The sequence below is a fragment of the Stigmatopora argus genome, chromosome 20, assembly GCF_051989625.1.
Source record: "Stigmatopora argus isolate UIUO_Sarg chromosome 20, RoL_Sarg_1.0, whole genome shotgun sequence".
Classification (NCBI taxonomy): Eukaryota; Metazoa; Chordata; class Actinopteri; order Syngnathiformes; family Syngnathidae; genus Stigmatopora; species Stigmatopora argus.
Window position 1 is genome coordinate 4109358 of NC_135406.1, and position 21253 is coordinate 4130610.

The 21253-nt window shown below is 45.3% G+C and overlaps 1 protein-coding gene across 9 annotated transcripts in view; it reads right to left on the reverse strand.

The window, feature by feature from the left end:
* Nucleotides 1–277: 277 nt before the first annotated feature.
* Nucleotides 278–21253, reverse strand: part of ppargc1a (peroxisome proliferator-activated receptor gamma, coactivator 1 alpha) — a 188371-nt gene continuing 167395 nt past the window's right edge. For 4 of the 9 annotated variants that reach the window (XM_077588661.1, XM_077588660.1, XM_077588658.1 and 1 more), the window contains 11 exons: nucleotides 16402–16596; nucleotides 15677–15802; nucleotides 13834–14998; nucleotides 12999–13044; nucleotides 12728–12801; nucleotides 9894–10977; nucleotides 8780–8866; nucleotides 7964–8084; nucleotides 6021–6142; nucleotides 5651–5802; nucleotides 278–2738 (listed from right to left, as the gene is read on the reverse strand). In XM_077588661.1, coding sequence (XP_077444787.1) covers nucleotides 2635–2738; nucleotides 5651–5802; nucleotides 6021–6142; nucleotides 7964–8084; nucleotides 8780–8866; nucleotides 9894–10977; nucleotides 12728–12801; nucleotides 12999–13044; nucleotides 13834–14998; nucleotides 15677–15802; nucleotides 16402–16596 — 3276 coding nt within the window. In that variant the 3' untranslated portion in view covers nucleotides 278–2634. The remainder of the gene's footprint in view (nucleotides 2739–5650; nucleotides 5803–6020; nucleotides 6143–7963; nucleotides 8085–8779; nucleotides 8867–9893; nucleotides 10978–12727; nucleotides 12802–12998; nucleotides 13045–13833; nucleotides 14999–15676; nucleotides 15803–16401; nucleotides 16597–21253) is intronic. The other 5 variants (XM_077588665.1, XM_077588659.1, XM_077588667.1 and 2 more) reach the window with 5 other exon arrangements.

Sequence of the window (21253 nt, forward strand, 5' to 3'; positions counted from 1 at the left end):
TTTAAATTAGTTTTTTACGCCTACTTGACTCCTTAGTCCCGGGGCTTCGATCAGCCCATGACTCCACCCAGCCCACCCCTAATGTCCGGCCCTGGTGGGACATTCCAAAATTTCTAAACTCCCCCTTACCCAACCGTTTCCTTCCCGAAACTGTCCCCACATTTTAATGAATCTGCCGTTTTCTCGCAGCTGAACGGAACACCAAAGAGGGCCGGATCCGAGTCTTACGCGGGTGTGATAATAAGCACTATGATTAAAAAATAAAAAAATAAAAAAGTCACATATTTCCCTTTATTGGCATGGTGAGGCTGATGAGAATTGCACATGAAAAATGAAATCCACAAGAAATTGGTACAATAGGTAGAACCACAAAGGCATTGGTAAGGCAACGTGGATAGGACACACACACACTCACACACACACACACACACACACACCTCGCACGTTTTGTCCTTCCAAAGAAAACATGATCACCCGACAAAGCAGTGGCAAAGTCCTCGGTAGGTCACGATATTAAAAATGCTATGCTAATATATTGCTACTCTAGGCCATTTACAAAGCGCTTCTATGACAGTGATTAAAGCCGCACGTCTATTCGGACAGGACGCCATTACCCAAACGCTACACGGAAAGAAAAGCCGACATTTTCCCTCCCTTTTTTTCGACGTGAACCAACCCGTTTTTTACCCCCCCCGGTTCGGCCGACACATTCAACAAGGCGGTACACAAATCGGATTTTTGCCACACACGGAGGTCACGAGGTGACAATAACGAAGACGTCTTAAAGGGACCAGCAGATGGCCACTGACGTCACAGCGACTGGGTAATGGGTCATTTAAAAATTAAAAATAAAATAAAAAAAACAACGAAAAAAAAACAACGAAAAAAAACAACGAAAAAAAAACAACGAAAAAAAACACCGAAATCAGATTTAAAAAAAATACACAAAAAAATCACACATCAATCAGTGCTAAAATACAACTTTGAAAAATAATTTATTGCTTTTAATATATTTTCCCCGTTTATTTATATTACTATGACTCATCTTATTACTCCGAATAATATCAGTAGTTTTTTTTCAAAAGATATTTTTCTTTTTCTTAAAAAAAACAAATCAAGAAAAGAAATTGTAAACTTTATTTTTTGTTGTTGTTGTTGTTTGGCATTCACATAATCGAGCGAGAGTGGCGCGAAATTCCTGCAAAGAAATCCCTTTTATTGCTTTCGGATCTACTCGGAAGGAAAACAAAAGCGAGAAAGTGCCGCCGTCTTGACGAGATAAAACTGGATGAAACTGGAAAACTGATTGTTTTTTTGTTGTTGTTGTTATTTGGAAAAAGGCATAGAAGGTCGGATTATAACCTCCTTTCAAATTATTCTTCACCCTGTCTTGTGATTGACTGTTAAATAAACAACATAAATAGAAAAAAATCCTAAATTAGAGCCCATAAATATTGCTGATTCAAATACGAAAATAAATACATAAATATGCATTTTCCGCTGATTGAAATCTTGAAAATCTTGAATCAATGAGAACCATACAAAGTCGTAAAAATGAATCATACGCCTAATACATATGTATATCCATACATATATACGCACATATATACACCGACATATTTATGTGCCATATAGATTAAATACACAATATTGCAATTGCTTGAGAAAGAATCAGTAATCCTAAAAAAAACAGGGTTTTTTGTTTGTACAATCATGAAAAACTTCTTTTTTAAAAAAATGCATTTTCCACATGAACGAAAAAAACACTGAGAAACCTGACCGAATAACTTAAAAGACATTTTTTTTTCCACGTGCTGCCTCATAAAAGAGTGATTGGCCACTTTCTCCACCCCATTTTTGTTCATTTTTGAAACAATCATTAAATGTCTCCTAAACATCATGTAGGCTTAACAGTATGTTTTACAGTAGAATCACTATCGACATCCATCGACATTCAGGATTAAGAAAACGTGTTTTTTTTATCCCCCTCTTTAAAAAAGGCTGCGTTTTACAGTGCATAGCTGTAACAAATAAACAATTTATTTCCCGTATGTACATGAAAATAAAAAATATTCCTTTTTAGACTCACTCGGAAATACACAACTACAGTTTTCGTTCAAATGCGGACGGCGAGAGACACAAATCCCCTCGACTTTTGTTTCCGAAATGTAACACCAGATCCAGAGAGGAAAAAGTATAAGCCCCGCCCCCCGACCAAAAAACAAACCCCCCCACAAATCAACAGCAAAGAAAATTTGGCTGAACAAAAGCTGCGTGTTTTCACTCCCTTCCAAAGAAATGTGGGTATTGTAGTGCCTTCTATTTGCCCCGCCCCCTTTTTTTCTGTACCTACAGCAGTAGTCACGGCCGTGCAGCAGGTTCTGAGGGTTAACTGGTTTTCCCAGAAGTCATTTCCTCAGCTCTTCAGCAGCTAGGTTCATGTAAACTTTATTTCGGATATATTCTCATAGATAAGACGTCTATGGACTTCTTCTTAAATACTCTACCGCGTATAGAGTGTAAAACATCTCAGTGTCTCCTCGTCCGGGAAAAAAAGAAAATTAAAAAAAGACGAGATTGAGGTATCAGGAGTCCCGCTGGAGGGGGGATGGGGGGAGTAAAGCCACAAACGGGTTACCTTCTCAGGCTGCGCTGGGCCTCCTTTAGCAAGCTGTCAAAATCCAAGCAGTCATATTTGCTTTTGGTGGAGGCGGGGTCAAAGTCATCCGAGTGGGAGTCTGCAAAGGGCAAATTAGAAATGATACCATTCAGAATTTGCAGTCAGATTCTTACATCCAGACAAAAAATACGATGGTTTGATAAAAAACTATGGAAGATGTCCCGCACAAGAAGCTTAAATTCAAAGGCAGTTTCTATTGCACTTTTGTTCTTCGACTCTGGAACATCTAATCAAAGTAACATATCAAAGCGCCACAAAGTAAATTAGAAATGTGATGCAAATGCTACGTTGGTTAGTTTTTGGCGCAAATAACTCAAGATCTTTTCGCAAAACATTGCCAATTTGTGCTTTGGGCGACAATTTCTTGTTCTGGTCGTTTGGTTGTTTCTTCTGTGGCAATTTGAACATGGTTGTCAATGGTGAACCGCTGCAAAAAGTCATTTTCAACGTGGTTGTCAATGGCAATATGCTGCAAAAGTCATTTTCAACGTGGTTGTCAATGGCAATCCGCTGCAAAAAATCATTTCCAACATGGCTGTCAATGGCAATCTGCTGCAAAAAGTCATTTTCAACGTGGTTGTCAATGGCAATTCGCTGCAAAAAGTCATTTCCAACATGGCTGTCAATGGCAATCTGCTGCAAAAAGTCATTTTCAACGTGGTTGTCAATGGCAATCCGCTGCAAAAAGTCGTTTTATGGCTGTCAATAGTAATCTGCTGCAAAAAGTCATTTCCAACATGGCTGTCAATAGCGACCCGCTGCAAAAAGTCATTTCCATCATGGCTGTCAATGGCAATCTGCTGCAAAAAGTCATTTCCAACATGACTGTCAATGACAATCTGCTGCAAAAAGTCTTTTTCAACGTGGTTGTCAATGGCAATCCGCTGCAAAAAGTCATTTTATGGTTGTCAATGGCGACCCGCTGCAAAAAGTCATTTCCAAAATGGCTGTCAATGGCAATCTGCTGCAAAAAGTCATTTCCAACATGGATATCAATAGCGACCCGCTGCAAAAAGTCATTTCCAACATGGCTGTCAATGGCAATCTGCTGCAAAAAGTCATTTTCAACGTGGTTGTCAATGGTAATCCGCTGCAAAAAGTCATTTCCAACATGACTGTCAATGGCAATCTGCTGCAAAAAGTCATTTTCAATGTGGTTGTCAATGGTGACTTGCTGCAAAAAGTCATTTTACGTTGTATTTCACCGTAGTGTAAATAGAAGTATACACTGCCATGAATTTGAGCGAATAAAAGCACATGGACCAGCGACCGACACAGCAAGAGCCACACGGTTGGACGCCTATCATCGTCAATCGCTTTAAAACGTTAAGCCTGAATGGGCGGGTTTGGATAGTGTCTATTTTTACGCCGACGCCTCTACTCTCTCGCATGTCCCATTTTTCCCGATGGAAGCGATAATACGCCGGCCCTATCTTATCTGCGGCAACAGACAGCTCCTACAAATGGCGCCCCCGAAGGGACCCGGCGGCACACGCTGAGAAATGGGACTGACCGCAGCGGCGAGAGGAGATACCAGGTGAGATTTACGCTAATGCGCCGGCCGACGGCTGCGTCTGTGTCACGCCGCCACCTTGAGGGATTGAAAAATAACCCCCGCTGCTCTACTTTCGACTAATGGACAGCGGTCGGTGAAAAACAAGCGCCACGCACAGGCAAAATGAGACAAAAATGGCTTCCAGATAGCTTATTAGTAAAAAGCTCCTCAGTTGGGGTTGGTTCTAGCGACCTCACTTTGTTCAGAAATCCAAAATGGCTTCTAAAAGTCGCTATGCGGTCTCAGTTGAGGGAAAGCATACTTGAAACTTTACGAAGATTTGGTCAGGAAATTTTACAGCTCTATTTGTGAAATAAAAAAAAAACAATAACAGAAGGTCCACACCTTGTGTGTGACTCCAGTTTTTTTTAGCTAGGTCTACAATGTCTTGTGTGTCTTGTGTCTCTTTTGCTACTGCAACCAAGAAATTTCCCGGATACGGGATGAAATAAAGTTCCAACCAACCAAAACGAGGACATACAGTCTTTTTGAGAAGTACACACAGACAGTCTTAGATATGTTTAAGTGTAGTTGAGATTTTTCAAGCCAGTTATATCACAAAAGCTTTGCCAAAATTTGGAATATTATTGTGAACCACCAACATTCCAAAACGGTTCTAAACTCCCCCAATTGTTTTGTTCTTTTTTATTTATTTTTGTTCTTCATAAACGCCACTTATTTAATTATTTATATATTTATTTATATATTAATTTATTTATATATATTATTTATACATTTATTTATATATATTATTTATATATTTATTTTTATATATATTATTTATATATTTATTTTTGTATTTATATATATATATAATTTATATATTTATTTATATATATTATTTATACATTTATTTATTTATATATATTATTTATATATTTATTTTTATATATATTATTTATATATTTATTTTTGTATTTATATATATATATAATTTATATATTTATTTATATATATTATTTATACATTTATGTATTTATTAACTTATTTATTACCTATTTATTTATGTCTAAAATGTATTTTCCTGTGTCTGTATTCTCATCATCTTGCTAGTGTGACAATGAAATTTCCCGAATACAGGAAGAATACATCTAATGTAATCTAATCTGTATATATATTATTTATTTATTTATTTATTTATATATATATATATATATATATATATATATATATATATATATATATATATAATTTATATATTTATAAATGTATTAACTTATTTATTACCTATATATTTATGTCTAAAATGTATTTTCCTGTGTCTGTATTCTCACCCTCTTGCTAGTGTGACAATGAAACTTCCCGAATACAGGAAGAATAAATCTAATGTAATCTAATCTAATCTAACTACCCCCACCAATTCGTCTCTTTTAGTCCTCGCACACAAAAGCGCCACGTGGGGGTCCGGATCTTACCCAAGTCCGTGTAGTGTGACTTGCAGAATTGCTTTTCTCCGCCCAAGCGCAGCTCGAAGCGTGGCTCGTTCGACTGCCGCAAGGTGTGTCCGTTATCCAGGGCGGCGAGGGCGTCGTACGCGTAGCGGTACGTAATGAAGCCGAAATTGTCCCTGTGTGGAGAAGCCAGGCGACGGACGCCGTTTTAGTCGAAAGCCATGTAGTTTTTGAGAAATTCTGGTTTTACTGGACTTAGTTAGCGTGTGTTTGGGTAGTTGGACAATTTCAGGGTTGGACCGGTCAATTGGAATTCACCGAAAAGTTTGAAAAGACCAGCCAACATTGTCATTTTTCAATGGAATATGATGTTTGACCCGACTCGAATTCTTACCCGTCATCCCTCAAATTGACCGCGCATTCTTCGACTTGGCCAAAGACTTCAAAGCGCCGCTTCAGCTCGGTCCGGGTGCAGTCCGACCTCAGTCTCCCCACGTACACCACCCGTCTCTCCTCCTGCTCATTAACGGGAAAGACAGACGGGGCGACGGGTGTGAGATGAGAAGTCCTAATATTCCCTTTTCCCGGGTCTCTAATAGACTAGCGCAGATTGCTTCTCCGGGCCGCCATCGGTCGGGTTGGCGTTCTCTTATCGGTTCGGATCTCGTGGGGAAAGTGCCTCGGGTCTGGCGCAACACTACGATTCCTCTTCCTCGTCGAGCCGAGGGGAGACTGATTTTTATCAAATGATGCAATGTCTCCACTACAAGACTGCATGGTTGTCTTCGTCCAGGTCTAAAAATAAAGCCGTGCCGTGACTCAGCGTCGTCGCGGAACGCTTCGGCTTGATTTATTTATTTTTTTAGAGCTGACGGCTTTCTGCTTGGTTAGGGAATCTTTTGAGACTGATTAGACACTTTCAAAGTCAATGGAAGGTCCAGGTTTTCTATGCGAGTCTCTGAATAGCAATTAATTTGATTTGTGATTCATACCTCTACTTATGAAAAAAATCCAAGTTACGAAAAACTCAATATGTTTCCTGTATTAGTTTTTATTCAAAGTCAATGGAAGGTCCAAGTTTTCTATGCGAGTCTCTGAATAGCAATTTATTTCTTATTAATTTGATTTGTGATTCAAACCTCTACTTACGAAAAAAAATCCAAGTTACGAAAAACTCAATACGTTTCCTGTATTCCTTTTTATTTTGAAATTTTCGAAGATGCATGGCGCTAAATAAAACGGGTGAAAAATTGGATGCCAATAAATCCTAAATTCTAATTAAAAAATGTATGTTTTTACCTGTCAGTGCAGTTTTATCTATTCATTTCGGACTATTTCTATTTTAGATAAATAATAAATTATAGTCTCCAATTTCTGGAATCATTAATAACTACAGAAATGTACACTAATACGCAAGAAACACTGACGGATTTACTTTTGAACGATACACAATATGAAGCCCTTTTATTGACAGTCCAAACACTACACACTATTACACTTTTTTTTGGACCTGTAAGGCAAAAAGACCCAAATTTCCTCCAAACTCAAAGGACGGAGAGGGTCAAAACGGAATAATGACGGCGCTAACTGCAGCAGGCTGCAATTATATCTTTTGAGGAGTTTAATTGCACCCACTAATCATTTTTACGCCGCGCCCGCCTCGGGATACGGCGTACAAGTCCCATTATTTATTTATTCCTTCATTTACTTCACTGTGGCGAGCCGACGGAGGCCTTTTGAGGTTGCTTGTGACTTATGTAAATGGGGTGTCGGACTGCCGCCACACCCCGGGAGAAATCCAAATTAGCTCCAGATTTATACTTTGCACCCGTTCTTTCATGCTTGACTTCAGTCCGTGACGGACAAGTAAACGCTGATTTAGGACTTTAGTTGCTGACAACTGATAAATAGTCGGCATTTTCTTGCCGCCGCCCCTGAGAGTTGAGAGAAGCAGCCATACTCACTCATAACTCCGCCCTTTTAAACCTTAGCACGAGTGGTAATTGTTTGTCTCGGTGGCGGCCCACGTTGTATTCACGTAGGGGCGTAGTTTAAGGGAGGGTTGCAGGTTCCCCAGTGTAGGGGGGCCGATCGAGTGAGGAGAGTGTAAACCAGTGGTGTCAAACATGCACCCCGTGGCCAGGAAGTGGCCCACTAGGGGGTCTGATCTAAAATCGTCTGTGCTGGATCTGGTGTTAAGACCAGTTTCTTCCGTCGGGATGCCCAATTGGCAGAAGCTGCTATCATGCGGAATCAACAGGAGGGAATTTACCTCAACAGGAGGGAATTTACCTCACCAGGAGGGAATTTACCTCAACAGGAGAGAATTTAACTCACCGTGGCCTTTTGCCGCTGCCTGTTCCTCAGCTCGGCCCTTTCGGAGTCCCGCCTCTCGCAGTCCTGACGGTATTCTTCTCTTTTCAACCTCTCGTGTTGATATTCCTCGTAGCTGTCGTACCTGGAGAACAACATGCAGTTCTTCAGCGTCGGAATACGAGGACACGGCGCGTAATAGCTCGGCCTGCGACGTATCCGACAATTATACTTCTACGAAAACCTTAAAGTGGAATCTTTTGTCAAGCCGGAGGGACCAGAGGAGCTGCATCTGTCAGCAAAACTTCAAAAGCTATTTCTTTCTGCTTGGAAATTGCAGCATCACCCGCCCCACGCTGACGAGTGACTCTCTGCCTTGTCGGGTGTCATTAGGCACACGGGTGCCAAAAATCAGCTGGGAGCGCCGCACTGGTGTCACTTTACTTGAACCCCCCATGCGCCCAAATTGCCTCCATCGCAAAACATTTCGTACTCTTCTGAGGTTATTTCGCATTATTTTCTGATATTGAGGAGACTAATCCCCATCCAAATATACCAATATTAGCTTCCTGAGATTATTCATATATCTGTATTACTTATTCTCAATATTTTTTTCTTGAAAAATAAACACGTTTTAGGGTTTAAAGGCCGAAAACACCACTAAAATGTTTGTCCGCTTTAGCGGAGGGAGATTATTTATTCAAGATGGCCGCCCCTAATGGACTCTAAACATTATTATTTTTTGTTTTGACAGGATGGTGCTAGACATATTTTTTGGCATCTGTTTTAGGGAAGTCAAAGTGAAATTTTGTCCCCTATTTTTATTTTTGTTTGCCTTACCTTGGCCTGCGACTGAGAGGAGATCGTGATGGTGGGCTCTTGTGGCTCCTGGAACGCAAAGCGCTAGATTCACTGCTGTGGCAACACCTGTAGGGGCAGAGGATAGAGATGACTTAATTTGTGTGACACAATTCAAAAATGTTCAATTTGTTGAGGAAATCGGAAAAACCGCGTGGCCTATCTTCAAAAACTGATGCTACACATTCCAAGCTTTATTATTGATGGACGGGTAAATTATAGAAATAAACGTTGAATTTCAAATGTAACGAAAACATTGTTGGTTCCTGTTGGGCGGCGGCCTAGAATTTCCAGGAAGCCTGCCTGATAGACTGTGATTGAATTGCCTCGAGACTATTATTGGATAAACTGGCGAGTACTTTTCGCTAGGCGCGAAACGACGCAACAGATCCGAAGTGACTGTCAGCTCCGTGGAGTAAACTGACCTTTTCTGTAATCAGGTAAACAAACTGCATCGGAGTTTGGCGCCGAGAGACCCGCGGCCGACTAACTTAATTTCCTGGCGAGAGACTCTCCAAGAAACCCCAGCGAAAGCCTCGACGAGCTGATCAAAGAGAACCATGGGAAATGAAGTTCTCGCACGTGCTCTGATGACAAGCTTCTCCTTTTGAAGAGGAATGGAGACGACATTCCCGCAGCCGGGGTTTGGCTTTCATCTTGGCGCAATGTAAAAGACGAGGGTTTCGGGCAGGATATAAAAAAAAACAACAGCTGCCGCTTAAAACAATAACGTTCCCATCAAACAGGAGGAAAAAAAACAGGATCAGAGGCAAGTTCTCTTATTAGGAGGAGGCTCAAAACTCTTTGGAGAGATGAAAAGTGTTCAGACAATGCATCTTTCCTGGCAGCTTTCACGTCAGGATGCGTGGTTTATTTTGAGGGAAAACACGTGAGTGAAAATCGGCAACGCTTCTTTCGTTTAGCTACAAAGCGAGCTGGGTAAGCGCTCAAAAAGTCCTCGGGGTTGATCCCGTCTGAGACCGAGTGATCGGCCTACTAAGCCGGACCGCCTGCTGCTTCCCAAGTGCCGTTTAACAGCGCGTGGGGGGGGGATCGGCTGAGGTTGAGGGAAAGGAAGTTCGTTAGGGCGACTTACCAGGAGGAGGGTCGTCTATCCGGCGAGCTGGAGAGGGAGCGCCTCCGGTAGCCTGGTGAAGAGCTCCGCGATCCGGAACGGGAACGGGAGCGGGATCGGCCTCCGCTCCAGCGGAAAGGCCCGCCGGGCGATAGACGGAGGGAGGACGGCGGCGAGACTGAGCCTCGTGAGGGGGAGCAGCTTAACGGCGGGGAACAAGAGGGAGAGCGTGGGGGGCAGTCGAAGAGTAGGTCCAGAGGGGTGCCCTCCCAGGGGTAGAGGAAACGACTCTGGCGGCCCTCTCCCAACTCGAGCTCATCGTGGAGGGACAGCAGCCCTGAGTGCAAGTAGCCAGAACCGGGCAACCTTCGGGACTCGACCTCTTCTTCCTCAAGAGACGGAGGCGGGCCGACCTTGTTGGCTTTCTTGCCCGGCTCCCTCTCCTTGTCCGCCGGGACGTAAAGGGCCTGCAAGGGGTTTCCAAAGTGCTTGTTGAGTTCTGCTCGGATTTCGTGGTCGCACAGGAGCTTGCGGCTGAGGACATGGGAACCGTCCAGTTCCGGAAGAATCTGCGAGTTCTGGGAAAGGGACTCCTGCCCCGATCCCCGGACACGAGCTTCTTCTCCACTTGCGGAGACGAAGCTCTGAAACTTGCCTACAGGAGAAGACGAAGACTGTGGCGTGGCTGAGACCCCAACTGCGGGCGCAACAGATGCACCCGCGGTGGCTGGCTTCCCCCCTGTTGAAGTCGTGGCACCAGCGGCCGGGTCCCCATTCTTCGCGCTTGCAGACCCCTGACAGTAGTCGTGGTCGCTGAAGCCACGGCCAGACGCCCGTTTGAGGTCGCCGGCACCGCGATGCTCCTCAAGTCCGCTCCCCGTCATTTGTCGAGTGTACGGTAGGACAGTGGAAGCTTTGCTCAGCTGGGCATAAAGCTCAGTCTGTTCGGGGCCCTTCCTGGCGGGGCCAGGGCCCAACTCCACCAGCCTTGCTCTTTTGCACGCCAAGGCCGAGGAGGAACATGAAGACAACTTGGTTTTGAGCGATGCTTTAAAAGGATTCTCTTGACTGGCTTTGTGTGGGGGCGTGGTTGGTGGTGTCAGACCTGCAGGAAGAGGATCGGATTGGAAGTCAATCATCAAACAACAGGCCGCAAATACCTACACCACATGACTTCGCTTGATGATAAGGAGAAAGATATGCGCTTGATTAAAACATGCACTTTCACTATGATTAATCCTGATCTCTATTTTATTACAATCTTGACAGATTAATGTAACGGTTGATGTAACTTAATACACTCGTCTCATCACCTCCACTTTCTCAGTGACCTTAGAACGATCCCTTTTGGTTCGGGAGAGAAAAGAAAAACACTCTGGAGGAGACACCTATTGACCAGGCAAATGGTGGAGAAGCTTGAAAAAGAAAACCCTGATCCAGGGGTGTTCTCGTTATACATGGAGGATGTATAACCGAAGCGCAAGGGGCAAATGGATTGTCATTGCTCTCAGATGGCGTGTCCCGACTGTTCATGGCCTAGCGTCTCTTCCGCCAGCTCCGGTCAGATTTACAACCAGACAGATGGCAGTTATATGGGAAGTCCTGAGATGAGCCCACTTTATAGCATTGTTAATGCACTCGCACAAGCAGCCGTCGCCATTACTCTCACCCGTTCTTACCCTACATATTCTTCTCCCCTCCCAGAGTCAGGCGCTCCCCACAATTAGGTTCAGCAGTCGTCTTCTCCTGCCTCGTAATGCGCATCAATCATGGCTCCAAATTGCACCAAATGATAGCTATTAGCATGAACCGTGGATCTCGGTAGCCGCCTAACAGGAATCTAAACCTGCTATTTTTCCTTCCCTTTTCTCATAACGCGAATATGTACAAAGTAATGCAGAAGAACTGAAACGCGGGAGCGCCATCTGCCCAAAACAATGCACTCGTAGCGTCATAAACTCCGAGCCATTAGCGGTGTGTGTATGGGGGGGGGCAAAATAAATCAGAATTAGATAAATATGTCTCCCTCAGTTAAACTTTTGAGTGATGGATGTGGCGCAGACTCAAACACTAATGGTGTCACCGCTGGAGGGAAAGCAATACAAGGTTTTTAATCGTCATCCATCACAAAAAAAAACAGCGCAGTCCTGCCGTAAGCGATGCAATTCCAGCTCGACCGTCACTGGCTGGGAAGTGGAGCTAAAACACTGCCAAGAGAATAACATTTGGCATTAAACGATAGAATTAATAGAGAGTTCGATCCGCGCTGACCTGTCTGGGAGGTGAAACACTAACCCCCGGTTATCACTTACACCCCCGTAACCTCGTTGTAGTGAAATGTTACTCTTAGTCTGCAAAGGACCAAGAAGCTTTCACTTTGGATTACCGGGATCTATATCCATCTGTCTCATTCAACACCAGCTAATCCTTAAATTGGAACAAGTGCGGGGGCTCAGTAACCTGGAGCTTTCCAATCCCAATTTTTTTTCTGGATCCTAAAGTCGGTTCAGGGACTTTTAGGGCCACACGTCAATAGACACGAGCCGTAAAACCAGAAGAAATATTAACCAGATCAGGAGTCGACGGTTTAGACTTCGGTTCTAGCGTCTCGGTACTCAACAGACGGACGGTACAAGGTGCACATACAAAGTGAACCATTTCACCAGCGGGTAAATGAATACCTAAAGGGGGCCGCAGCGACGTACGAGGCAAAAGGACACCGGGGTTGATCTTGGCGGGCACAGAAAAGCCGTAAAACCCAGCGATGCCAAAGGGCAGCATCGGACAGAATAGACAAGGGGGTGGGGGTCTTGAATATTGGAACAAAGGACTCCCATGAAGGAACTGCCACTCACCTGGGGTTCCAGCAATCTCCACACTCAATGTGCAATCAATGGTTTTGTTCTCAAACGGTGATCCCTTGAGGTCACTGGAAGACAAAGAAGGTCAAAGGTTTTGATGGTCCGGCGATGTTGAAATTTTGAAAAGTGATCTAAGACGTGGAAATGAGCCACAAAAAATGCCTCCGATTTGACTTTGGTTGTCTCAATGTTCCTTCTTTGTCGTGTTTTGGCTAATTTTTTTTTTAGGCTAGAAGAAAACTAGTGGAAAGTTTCACACACTTACTTTGGAGACTCTGGGGTCAAAGGAAGTGGCAAGGTGGTTGGTTTGGCTGCAGAACACAGAGGAGCATGGGTAATTATTGATCTAGTTAGAACACTGTTGGCAGAAGAGAACAGGTCCACATTCTGCAACAATTAATATCAAATTGGCTCATCAAATGCACTAGAAAAACACCATCCCTGGTTAGAATGCTACTTTTTTTTTTTGAAAATTTGGATTTCTTTGGAGGACCCCATTCTATCAATTTACTCTCTTAGGATCGACTGTTCACTGTGAGGCAGGATGAGGTGATGGCGGGTGGGACGCGGGTGTCTCCGGAATGGAAAAACGACACACAGAGACGATGCCACAGACAAGACACAATGACGGTGGGTGAGCCCCTCCACGGACAAGTCATCATCGCATGCACCAATAGCAGAGGAGGGGAGAATAAAGGAAGAAAGGAGAGTCAAGGAAGCTTGTGCAGTTGCCCGAGGCTTTGGCCGACGTGTTTCCCGGCTAAGGGAACGTGGCTTTAGGGGCGAAAGAGCGGCGCCCGGACTCGGAGGCGAAAATACTCAGCACACTCAGCTCAACCGGCCAACTGTTTGGATACAAGACGGACAGTAGCAAGACAAGGCTCGCCCCTTTTCCCAGCCCCGGCGTTTTGGTTTCACTCAATCGAGATCGGAAGTCAAACGGTGTCAGTCGCGTCGATGCGCTCGGAGAGGGGGGGGGTTAGCTTCGAATTAGAGAGAGCGGTTAGTCGTGACGTCAAACCGGGGAGTGGTTAGAGCGGGAGAGGGATAAGAGGGAGCAGAGATAAGGCCCGTGGGCGGGGGGATGCAGTCATGATTACCTAACAACAGCTGGTCGTCTGGGTGCTCGCTGAGTGCCTGCCTGTGTGGTTGCCTGTCTGGCTGCCCGTGCCCGTACGTGAAGCGGGCAGGGGTGGGCTCTGCTTTGCTAGTATCTGGGAAGAGTGGGCTCGGCGGGCCCTGTGAGGGCGCCGCGCCGGGGCTGCCCGTGACATGGTCATCATCATAGACACCATCATCAGCAGCAGCAGCAATATTACCATGATCATGGTCAACATCCTCCCCGCAGCCCCCCCGGCTCAGCCCCCCTGGCTTTAGTCCAAAGCCAGAGTCGAGCAGGTCAGAGTTGGTCACTCCGCTCGGCTTTGGCGCACGGCGCCCTTTCTCGGATCGCTCTGCGGCTATTTGACCGTGAGTGGCGGTTAAGGGGTTGAGAAGGTGGTCTCGGTAGCGGGCGGGTCTCTGTTTGGTCGTGAGCAGCCGGCTCAGTAAGGGGTGCCCTGGCTTTGCGTCCCTTTTCCTAACGGTCACCGTGACGTGCCGACGTTGAGCGCGAGTGGCCCGACCACTCTTATTTGGAGTGGCGCCTACAGCCTCTCGGCAATGCTCACAGCTGTGACTCGCCTCTCGGGGAGGGAGGGAATAAGAATGCATATACCTAATGAACCTAGCGGCGGCCAGGTGGCCCGCATCACCTGGCGGCCTTCCTTCTCCGCTGGCTTTAGGGCGAGCGTGGCCGCAGTTGTGGCTTCTGTGGCCGACAGAGACAGAGGCCGCATCCGAGTCCTCAACCCCGTCATCCTGAGCGCAACGCTGCCACTTCCCAGCCCCACTACAATCGCCTGCAGCCCGGCTCTCACCTCGCTGGTGATGCTGCTGTGGCGGCGCTTGCGGCGGAGGCGGCGGCGGCACGGCCGACTTCTTCTTGGAGGTGGTCGACGAACAAGAGGAGGACAGGGAGGAGAAGGAGGAGGTGGACGACGAGGACGGCGAGGAGGAAGAGGAAGAGGAGGCGCCGAGGCCCAAGCAGCTCTTGTCCCTGCCGGGGGCGCCGCTCCAGCTACCCTTGACGTCGTTAGCTTTGGTGTGGAGCAGGATGTCATCGGTGGCTGTTAAGTACTTCAGCAGCTCTGTGCAAGGCCGCCTCAGAGGGCGGAGCTGTTGGCCGGACACCCCTCTCGCTTTGCCGTTCCAGGGGCTCTCCGTCTGTTCAAAGGGGGCACAAAGCGTTCCGAGTAAATGCCGAGGGTTTGAGCTAAAAAACAAAAACGCTCCGACGGAAGTGAAACCAACAAATTGCCCCGGGAGTACGGCCTACAAAAAAAAAACACGAATACGCAGTAAGTAGGTTGAAAGGAGCAATTCGGGTAGCTCGAACATGGCAGCTGCCCAAGTGACTAGGACGCAACGGTGGGTGTGAAGTCATCAGCTTAATTGCACGGCACTCCGAGCGATCTGTTTGTACGCCGCGTCCTTCGGGAAATCCTCCTTCGCCGCCTTACACAAAGGCGCCGCTGAAAGGCACGGCGCGGAAACGGAATCTGTGCAAACATTGCTCGGCGCGAGTCCGCGTGTGATTATTTCAAAGGGAAAGCAAATTAAGTGGTGTAATATCTGTTTGGACACAAAAAGACTAGCCGTGTCGACTAACTTCGCGTGAACTCGTTTTGACGCCGACTATCGCCGGATATTTGGAGCCCCATCAGTGTGTTTTTTTATGTTGTTCCTTCCTGACGGGTCCGCATATCAAGGAAGATAATTGGCAGAGCTAACGAAAGAACGGTGCCGAATCCCTGGGAAAGCCGAGCCTAACATCCTCAAGCGCCAAAACAAGCAAATTGGCGAGCACGGAAGATTAACTAAGAGAAAAATGGGTGTGGGTACCTTGACGCCGGCAGGTGGTGATCGGATGCGGTGGTTGCTGCCGGCGGCATGGTTCTGCGCCTTGCCACCTGTGTATTGATTATAGCCGAGCTGGGAGTTGGCGGGCGCCAGAAGGAGCTTCTTCAGCTGGACCGGAGCGTCGCGGTGGGAGAAGGAGGGTGGTTGAAAGTTAGCACGGATTATGCAAATGGATAGTTTCTTTCAATTGCCGCTGATTTGTCACCCCGTCCGAGCAGATGGGGGCTGGCAACGGGGCGAAAATAAGCACGCGACAGGTTTGTATTCTCCAAGGGGACCGAACAAACACACTGTAAAGCTGATTAGGAGAGTTAAATGAAGTATAAGTGAACATTTTAGCCCGAAAAGCCAGGAGAATTGCTCATGCGCTAGAGTGTAAAAATAAACCCACAATGCTAACAGGCCTGCTTCGCTGCCAAAAAAATGAGAACTTTGGCACCAGGAGCGTTGGTGTGGGGGGAGCACGGCGGATTAGCCCAAACCGAGGGGGAATAGGGGAGATGAATTTGGCTTTGCCGCTTCTTTCATTGCGTGCCCGCCGTATTTGAATACATTAGCACTTAAAAGCCCGGCGAATAGGAGTCCCCGCAACGTCACGTTATGAGAGGTCATTATCAGGGTTCAAACGGAGGGCGGGCAACGAACGGTCAGTCGACGGAGCGATCCCGATCCCGATTTACGAGTGAAAGAGAATGGAGAGACTTTACCAGGGAAGGCTCCTCGGGCTCGGGGGTGCGAGGAGAGCCCGAGGGGGAGGAGGGGCAGCTCTGGTCACTGGCATTGGTCACGTCCCCATCTGCCAGAGCCTCAAACGAAGGCAAACCGTCCTCATCCACCGGGATGCTATCCAGGGTCTCTGTAAGCACTGCCAGCAAGTTGGCCTCATTTTCTTCATCTATCTTCTTAGCAGGCAGGAAGAGAAATAATAAAGGGGAGGGGGCAAAAAAACACAAGACACACACACAGAGAAAGGGAAAATAGGACATTTTAGTCTGGAAGTTGGAAATCTTTTCCTGGTGGGTGGGTAGTTGCATGCAGTTATTGTTAATACACAGCACCCCCCTTCACCCATTTCTCTCAAGGAGCTGGCACTATTCTGGCAAACTAAAATTTCCGAGTCAAGCCTGTCACTCATATTTTAAACACGCAGCTTTGCTGGACCAAAATAACATCTGCTTCCAGAAAGACATTAGCGAGGATACAAAGTAGCAAGTTTTGACGGATAGGCACGATTTGCCAGTTCAATCAACTTAGGAGGATCTAGGCAAGGGAGATGATCTTTAAAACCTCCAGACTACTGAGGGACTGTGTGGTAACCTCAGTCTCAGTCTGCCAGAAGGTCCCCACCTTGTGGACTTTGTGTGTGGCTCCAGTTTCTTAACTAGGTCTACAACACATGTCTCAAACCGATTCCGCCGAGGGCCGCAGTGGGTCCTGGTCTATGTTCCAACCGATCCAGTGCCGAGATTTTAACCAATCAGGTGTATTCTAAAATAAGTAGCACCTGACTTTAATTAACTGATTACACTTGCAAAAGGTATCCTCTTGTTGAGTTGGAATGAAAACCTGCACCCACTGCGGCCCTTTGAGGACCGGTTTGACACCCCTGGTCTACAATGTCTTGTGTCTGATTTGCTACTGCAACCAAGAAGTTTACCGAATACGGGATGAAATAAAGTTCTACCCTAACCTGACCCACGCCACCTCAGAGAGAGACTCGTGAGCTGCCCTTGACATCGACAGACATCCGATCCATTCGAACGGGAATACATTTACAGCGGACGATCGGACGCCACGTGACTGGAAGTCTGTCAACGCAAAATCAAAGTTGTTTGCTTGTTGGCGGGAGTTTTTCGGAAGCTGAAAAGTATGATTATGCTCTCCCTGACAAACCGTCAGCGTCCGCCACTAGTTATTTTCATGTCCTCCCACCCCCGCTTCAATTTTCATTTCCAGATGACACGGATGTCTTGGATGTTCGGTTAGCTCGCTAACAGTGAGGAAAATGTTAATCGGATGCTCAGTGAGTCGATCGTCTCCCTAACAACATGAGTACTCTGTCATTATTAGAAAATGATGAAGGGGACATATTTCATCGAGATAACGCGATGTAGACGGGGGCCATGCCACACAGGCGAGCAAAACGCCTCGCAGGAAATTGCTCTGTATGAGGTGTCATGCTGTTTAATTACTTGTAAGGAGCTTTAAATCCAGAGCGCTGGAACGCCGGGCAACCCTTTTTTTTCACTCCCTGGCTTCAGAAACGCGACTCTTTCAACCTCAAGCCCAGACTCGTGAGAGAGATTAAGGGTGTTTTCGCACCTGTCCGGCGTTCCGGCGTTTTACGCCAAAACAAAGCGAATACGTAAACGGATCTTGAGGATCCGATTTGTTTCTCCTGCTGTGTAGAATTTAGACCACTAAATTCAGTTTCACAATATTATCTGTCATTTGAATATAGAGAAACCGGGCACGTAGATATAATATAAGGCTAGATGCGTTAAAGTGGGTAGGTAAATAGAGGTCATTTTGTGTCGGGGGGGATTCTCTAGCTCGCAAAGGGAGTGATTTTCTCCACTAAAATTTGGATTTATAACAAACTGTATTGACGTGGCTGAATTTTGAGAAAATAATTAATTCCGAAAATTTATGAATACCCTTCAAGCTATTTTAAAATACACTGTCAAGTGTATCGAATGTCTCCGGTGCAAAATTGCCGACTCGTGACAACCCCCGTCCCCATTGGTTGACGGCACGTAGTATCAACGTTATAAAACAGGGGTCGGGAACCTTTTTGACAGAGAGAGCCATAAACAATTCATATTTTCTAATGTTATTTCTTGAGAGCCATTCTCCGGATTGAAAAGTAAAAATATATGAAAGTGGGATTATTTATTTTTTGGTCATTTCATCACTTTTAACGTACAAAAAGTCTCTGAATTCTTTTGACAACATTGTTATGCTGTGGATAATAAATCAATGATGTCATGCATGCAGAAGAGTAATACAAAAACAAAATTATGATTAAAGTAGGGGTACAGGTAGTGTCGACACCGCAGTGTTCGGGACTCAGTTCTCTCACCAATGATTTCCATATTTTACCTCACAGGTTAGTGGAGAGCTATATGTACCCATGGAAAGAGCCACATATGGCTCCCAAGCCATAGGTTCCCTGCCCCTGTTATAAGATATCTATGGTGTTGACATTTGAAAATGGGATTGAATGTTACCTTAGCGCAAATCGACCTACGAGTAGTTATTAGCGTCCACCGTAAACTAACTTGTCCCGAGCCATAGACGGCATTTAAGGGGCGGTGTTGGGTTTGTTCTGGGATGTTAGTATATGTTCATTAAGCATTTTAATAGGTAATGAAGCTATAAATTAATTTGTGCTTTATGTTGGGACCAAGTAAACATGAGGATACTTTCCCCCACAGCTGCTTTCAAGGCCAGTTAATTGTTTTCAGGACTATTGACTGAACAGGACACTGAGACTGTTGATCTGAGTTGGCAATGAAGATCTACAAGGGACTCTTAAATTGCTTTGACTTGGATTCCGGCAGATGGCGATAATCGCATTATTGTTTAAAAATACGGTCGCTCTGTTTACTTTATAAAGAAATTATATGCTTATTCGTGCGGATTCTTACGCAGTTGTTTTGGTTTCCGATCCGCTCGGGTTACATTGTATGCTTACTTGTGCAAAATCTTATGCAGGTGTTTTTGGTTTCGATCTAATATGAGATTGTTGTGGCAGTTGTTTTTTGACCTCGATGGTGTTATTCGGTTAGCTTATGCAATTGTTTGATTCAGATTACCTTAGATGTTTTGAATTATGAGCGACTAAATGGACAGAAGAGGATGCCGCTCTTCAGAATCCTCTTGAACGAAGGCGAGTTGGGAGTGATTTTCCTTGCAAGTTGTAGCCAGTGTATGTTAAAGATGTCTCCCTGTTTGATTAAAGTGTATTAATAATAAACCTATCAGGCGGTCTTAACTCATTGGCAGCCATTGACGTTGCTAAACCTTCAACTGGGAGGGGCAACCAATCGAAATGGATTGACGGAATGCCATTCCTCCAAGCTAGCGTGCGAGACCATGTAATGCTAGCTAACCTGGTTGCACTCCACTTATATTGATTACCACTGAGCAGCGGGAACAAAGGAAGGAAAATAAATAAATAAATAAACACACGTCTCGGTGGAAGCACTTTCTCACCCAATCCCCGCTTAATGGACCTCGCTGAATTAAAGAGATCTTAACAATCCCGGGCTAATTGTAGGATCACAATATATTAACCCCGCTGCAATTCTAAAGGGTGCCATTTTGCGGCTGTTTTATTCCAAATGCTTCAATTAGCCATAAAACATGCGGGCAAGTGCTCGCTCCCGCCTCGGTTGCCCCACGTCGGCGCAAAGAAAGAAGCTTGTTCATTATTCGCTCAGGTCCTTTTGTTATCTTGGAGATTGTCCTCGCCATTAACTATTTTATTGAGTTCCAGACCAAGGCATTGTGTTCCAGGAGATACTATTCACCGGCCGATAACGGAAGGGGGAAAAGGTGAAAGGAGCCGCTTTAAACAAACACTTGCCTCTAAACTCCGGTCCAAATTAAATCTGCTAATTGCTTCTTCTGCCTGACACAAAAAAAAATAAGTCCCAAACGTATCTCAACAGTTTTCTGCCGGCAATACAATACATCATTTCCGAGTTCCAAAGAAAGCTAAAAGATGAAGTTCCACCCGAAAGTGCGGGAGCAAAACATTCTGCGATTAAGTGGGTCATCCGCAGTTAAAGTTTCATTTATCTTGCTTTGCGCCGTGACAGTTTAATTGCGTGGCTTCATCTAAATCTTCCCCGGATGGTCGTGTTTCATCCGATTTCAGACAAATCGTGTCAGCTTTCAACGGCGTGATAAGCTAAACCAATCACGTCACTTCGACGGAACTTCGGGAGGTGAGTCGCGGCCGCCAAAGACCGAAAGGGTGATGATAGCCCAATGAGGCCGGCCAACTACAGTGGTACCTCGACTTAATCCGTTCCGGGACTGAGATCGTATGTCGAGATTTTCGTAACTCGAGCGGACGTTTCCCATTGAAATGAATTAAAAACAAATTAATTCGTTCCAACCCTCTGAAAAAGCACCAAAAACAGGATATTGGATTGGAAAAAATGTTTGATTTCTTCTAATTCGCCATCTATTAACAAAGTAACACATAACTAGTGGTTTAATAGTAATAAAATGTGTTTAAAATAACTAAAATTGGGCGGATTTCGCCGACGGGAGAGAGAGACGCACTGAGGGGGCGTGGTTTCGGGGGCACTTTCCATGACAACACACTCGTAACCGTACAAACAAATTTAAATTAACTTGGATTAATATTTACAGACACACTCAAACATACGTTTGATTTAACTTTACACAAAACTGAATTCTAATTTTGTTTTAATTTGTTTACCTTCGTTCTGGGCGGGTTAGCTGTTTGCCACGCCTCCACCCCCACGTTCGCTATCGATTGGCTGTTTTCTGTTGTATTCCCTTCAAAATATTCCAAAAATG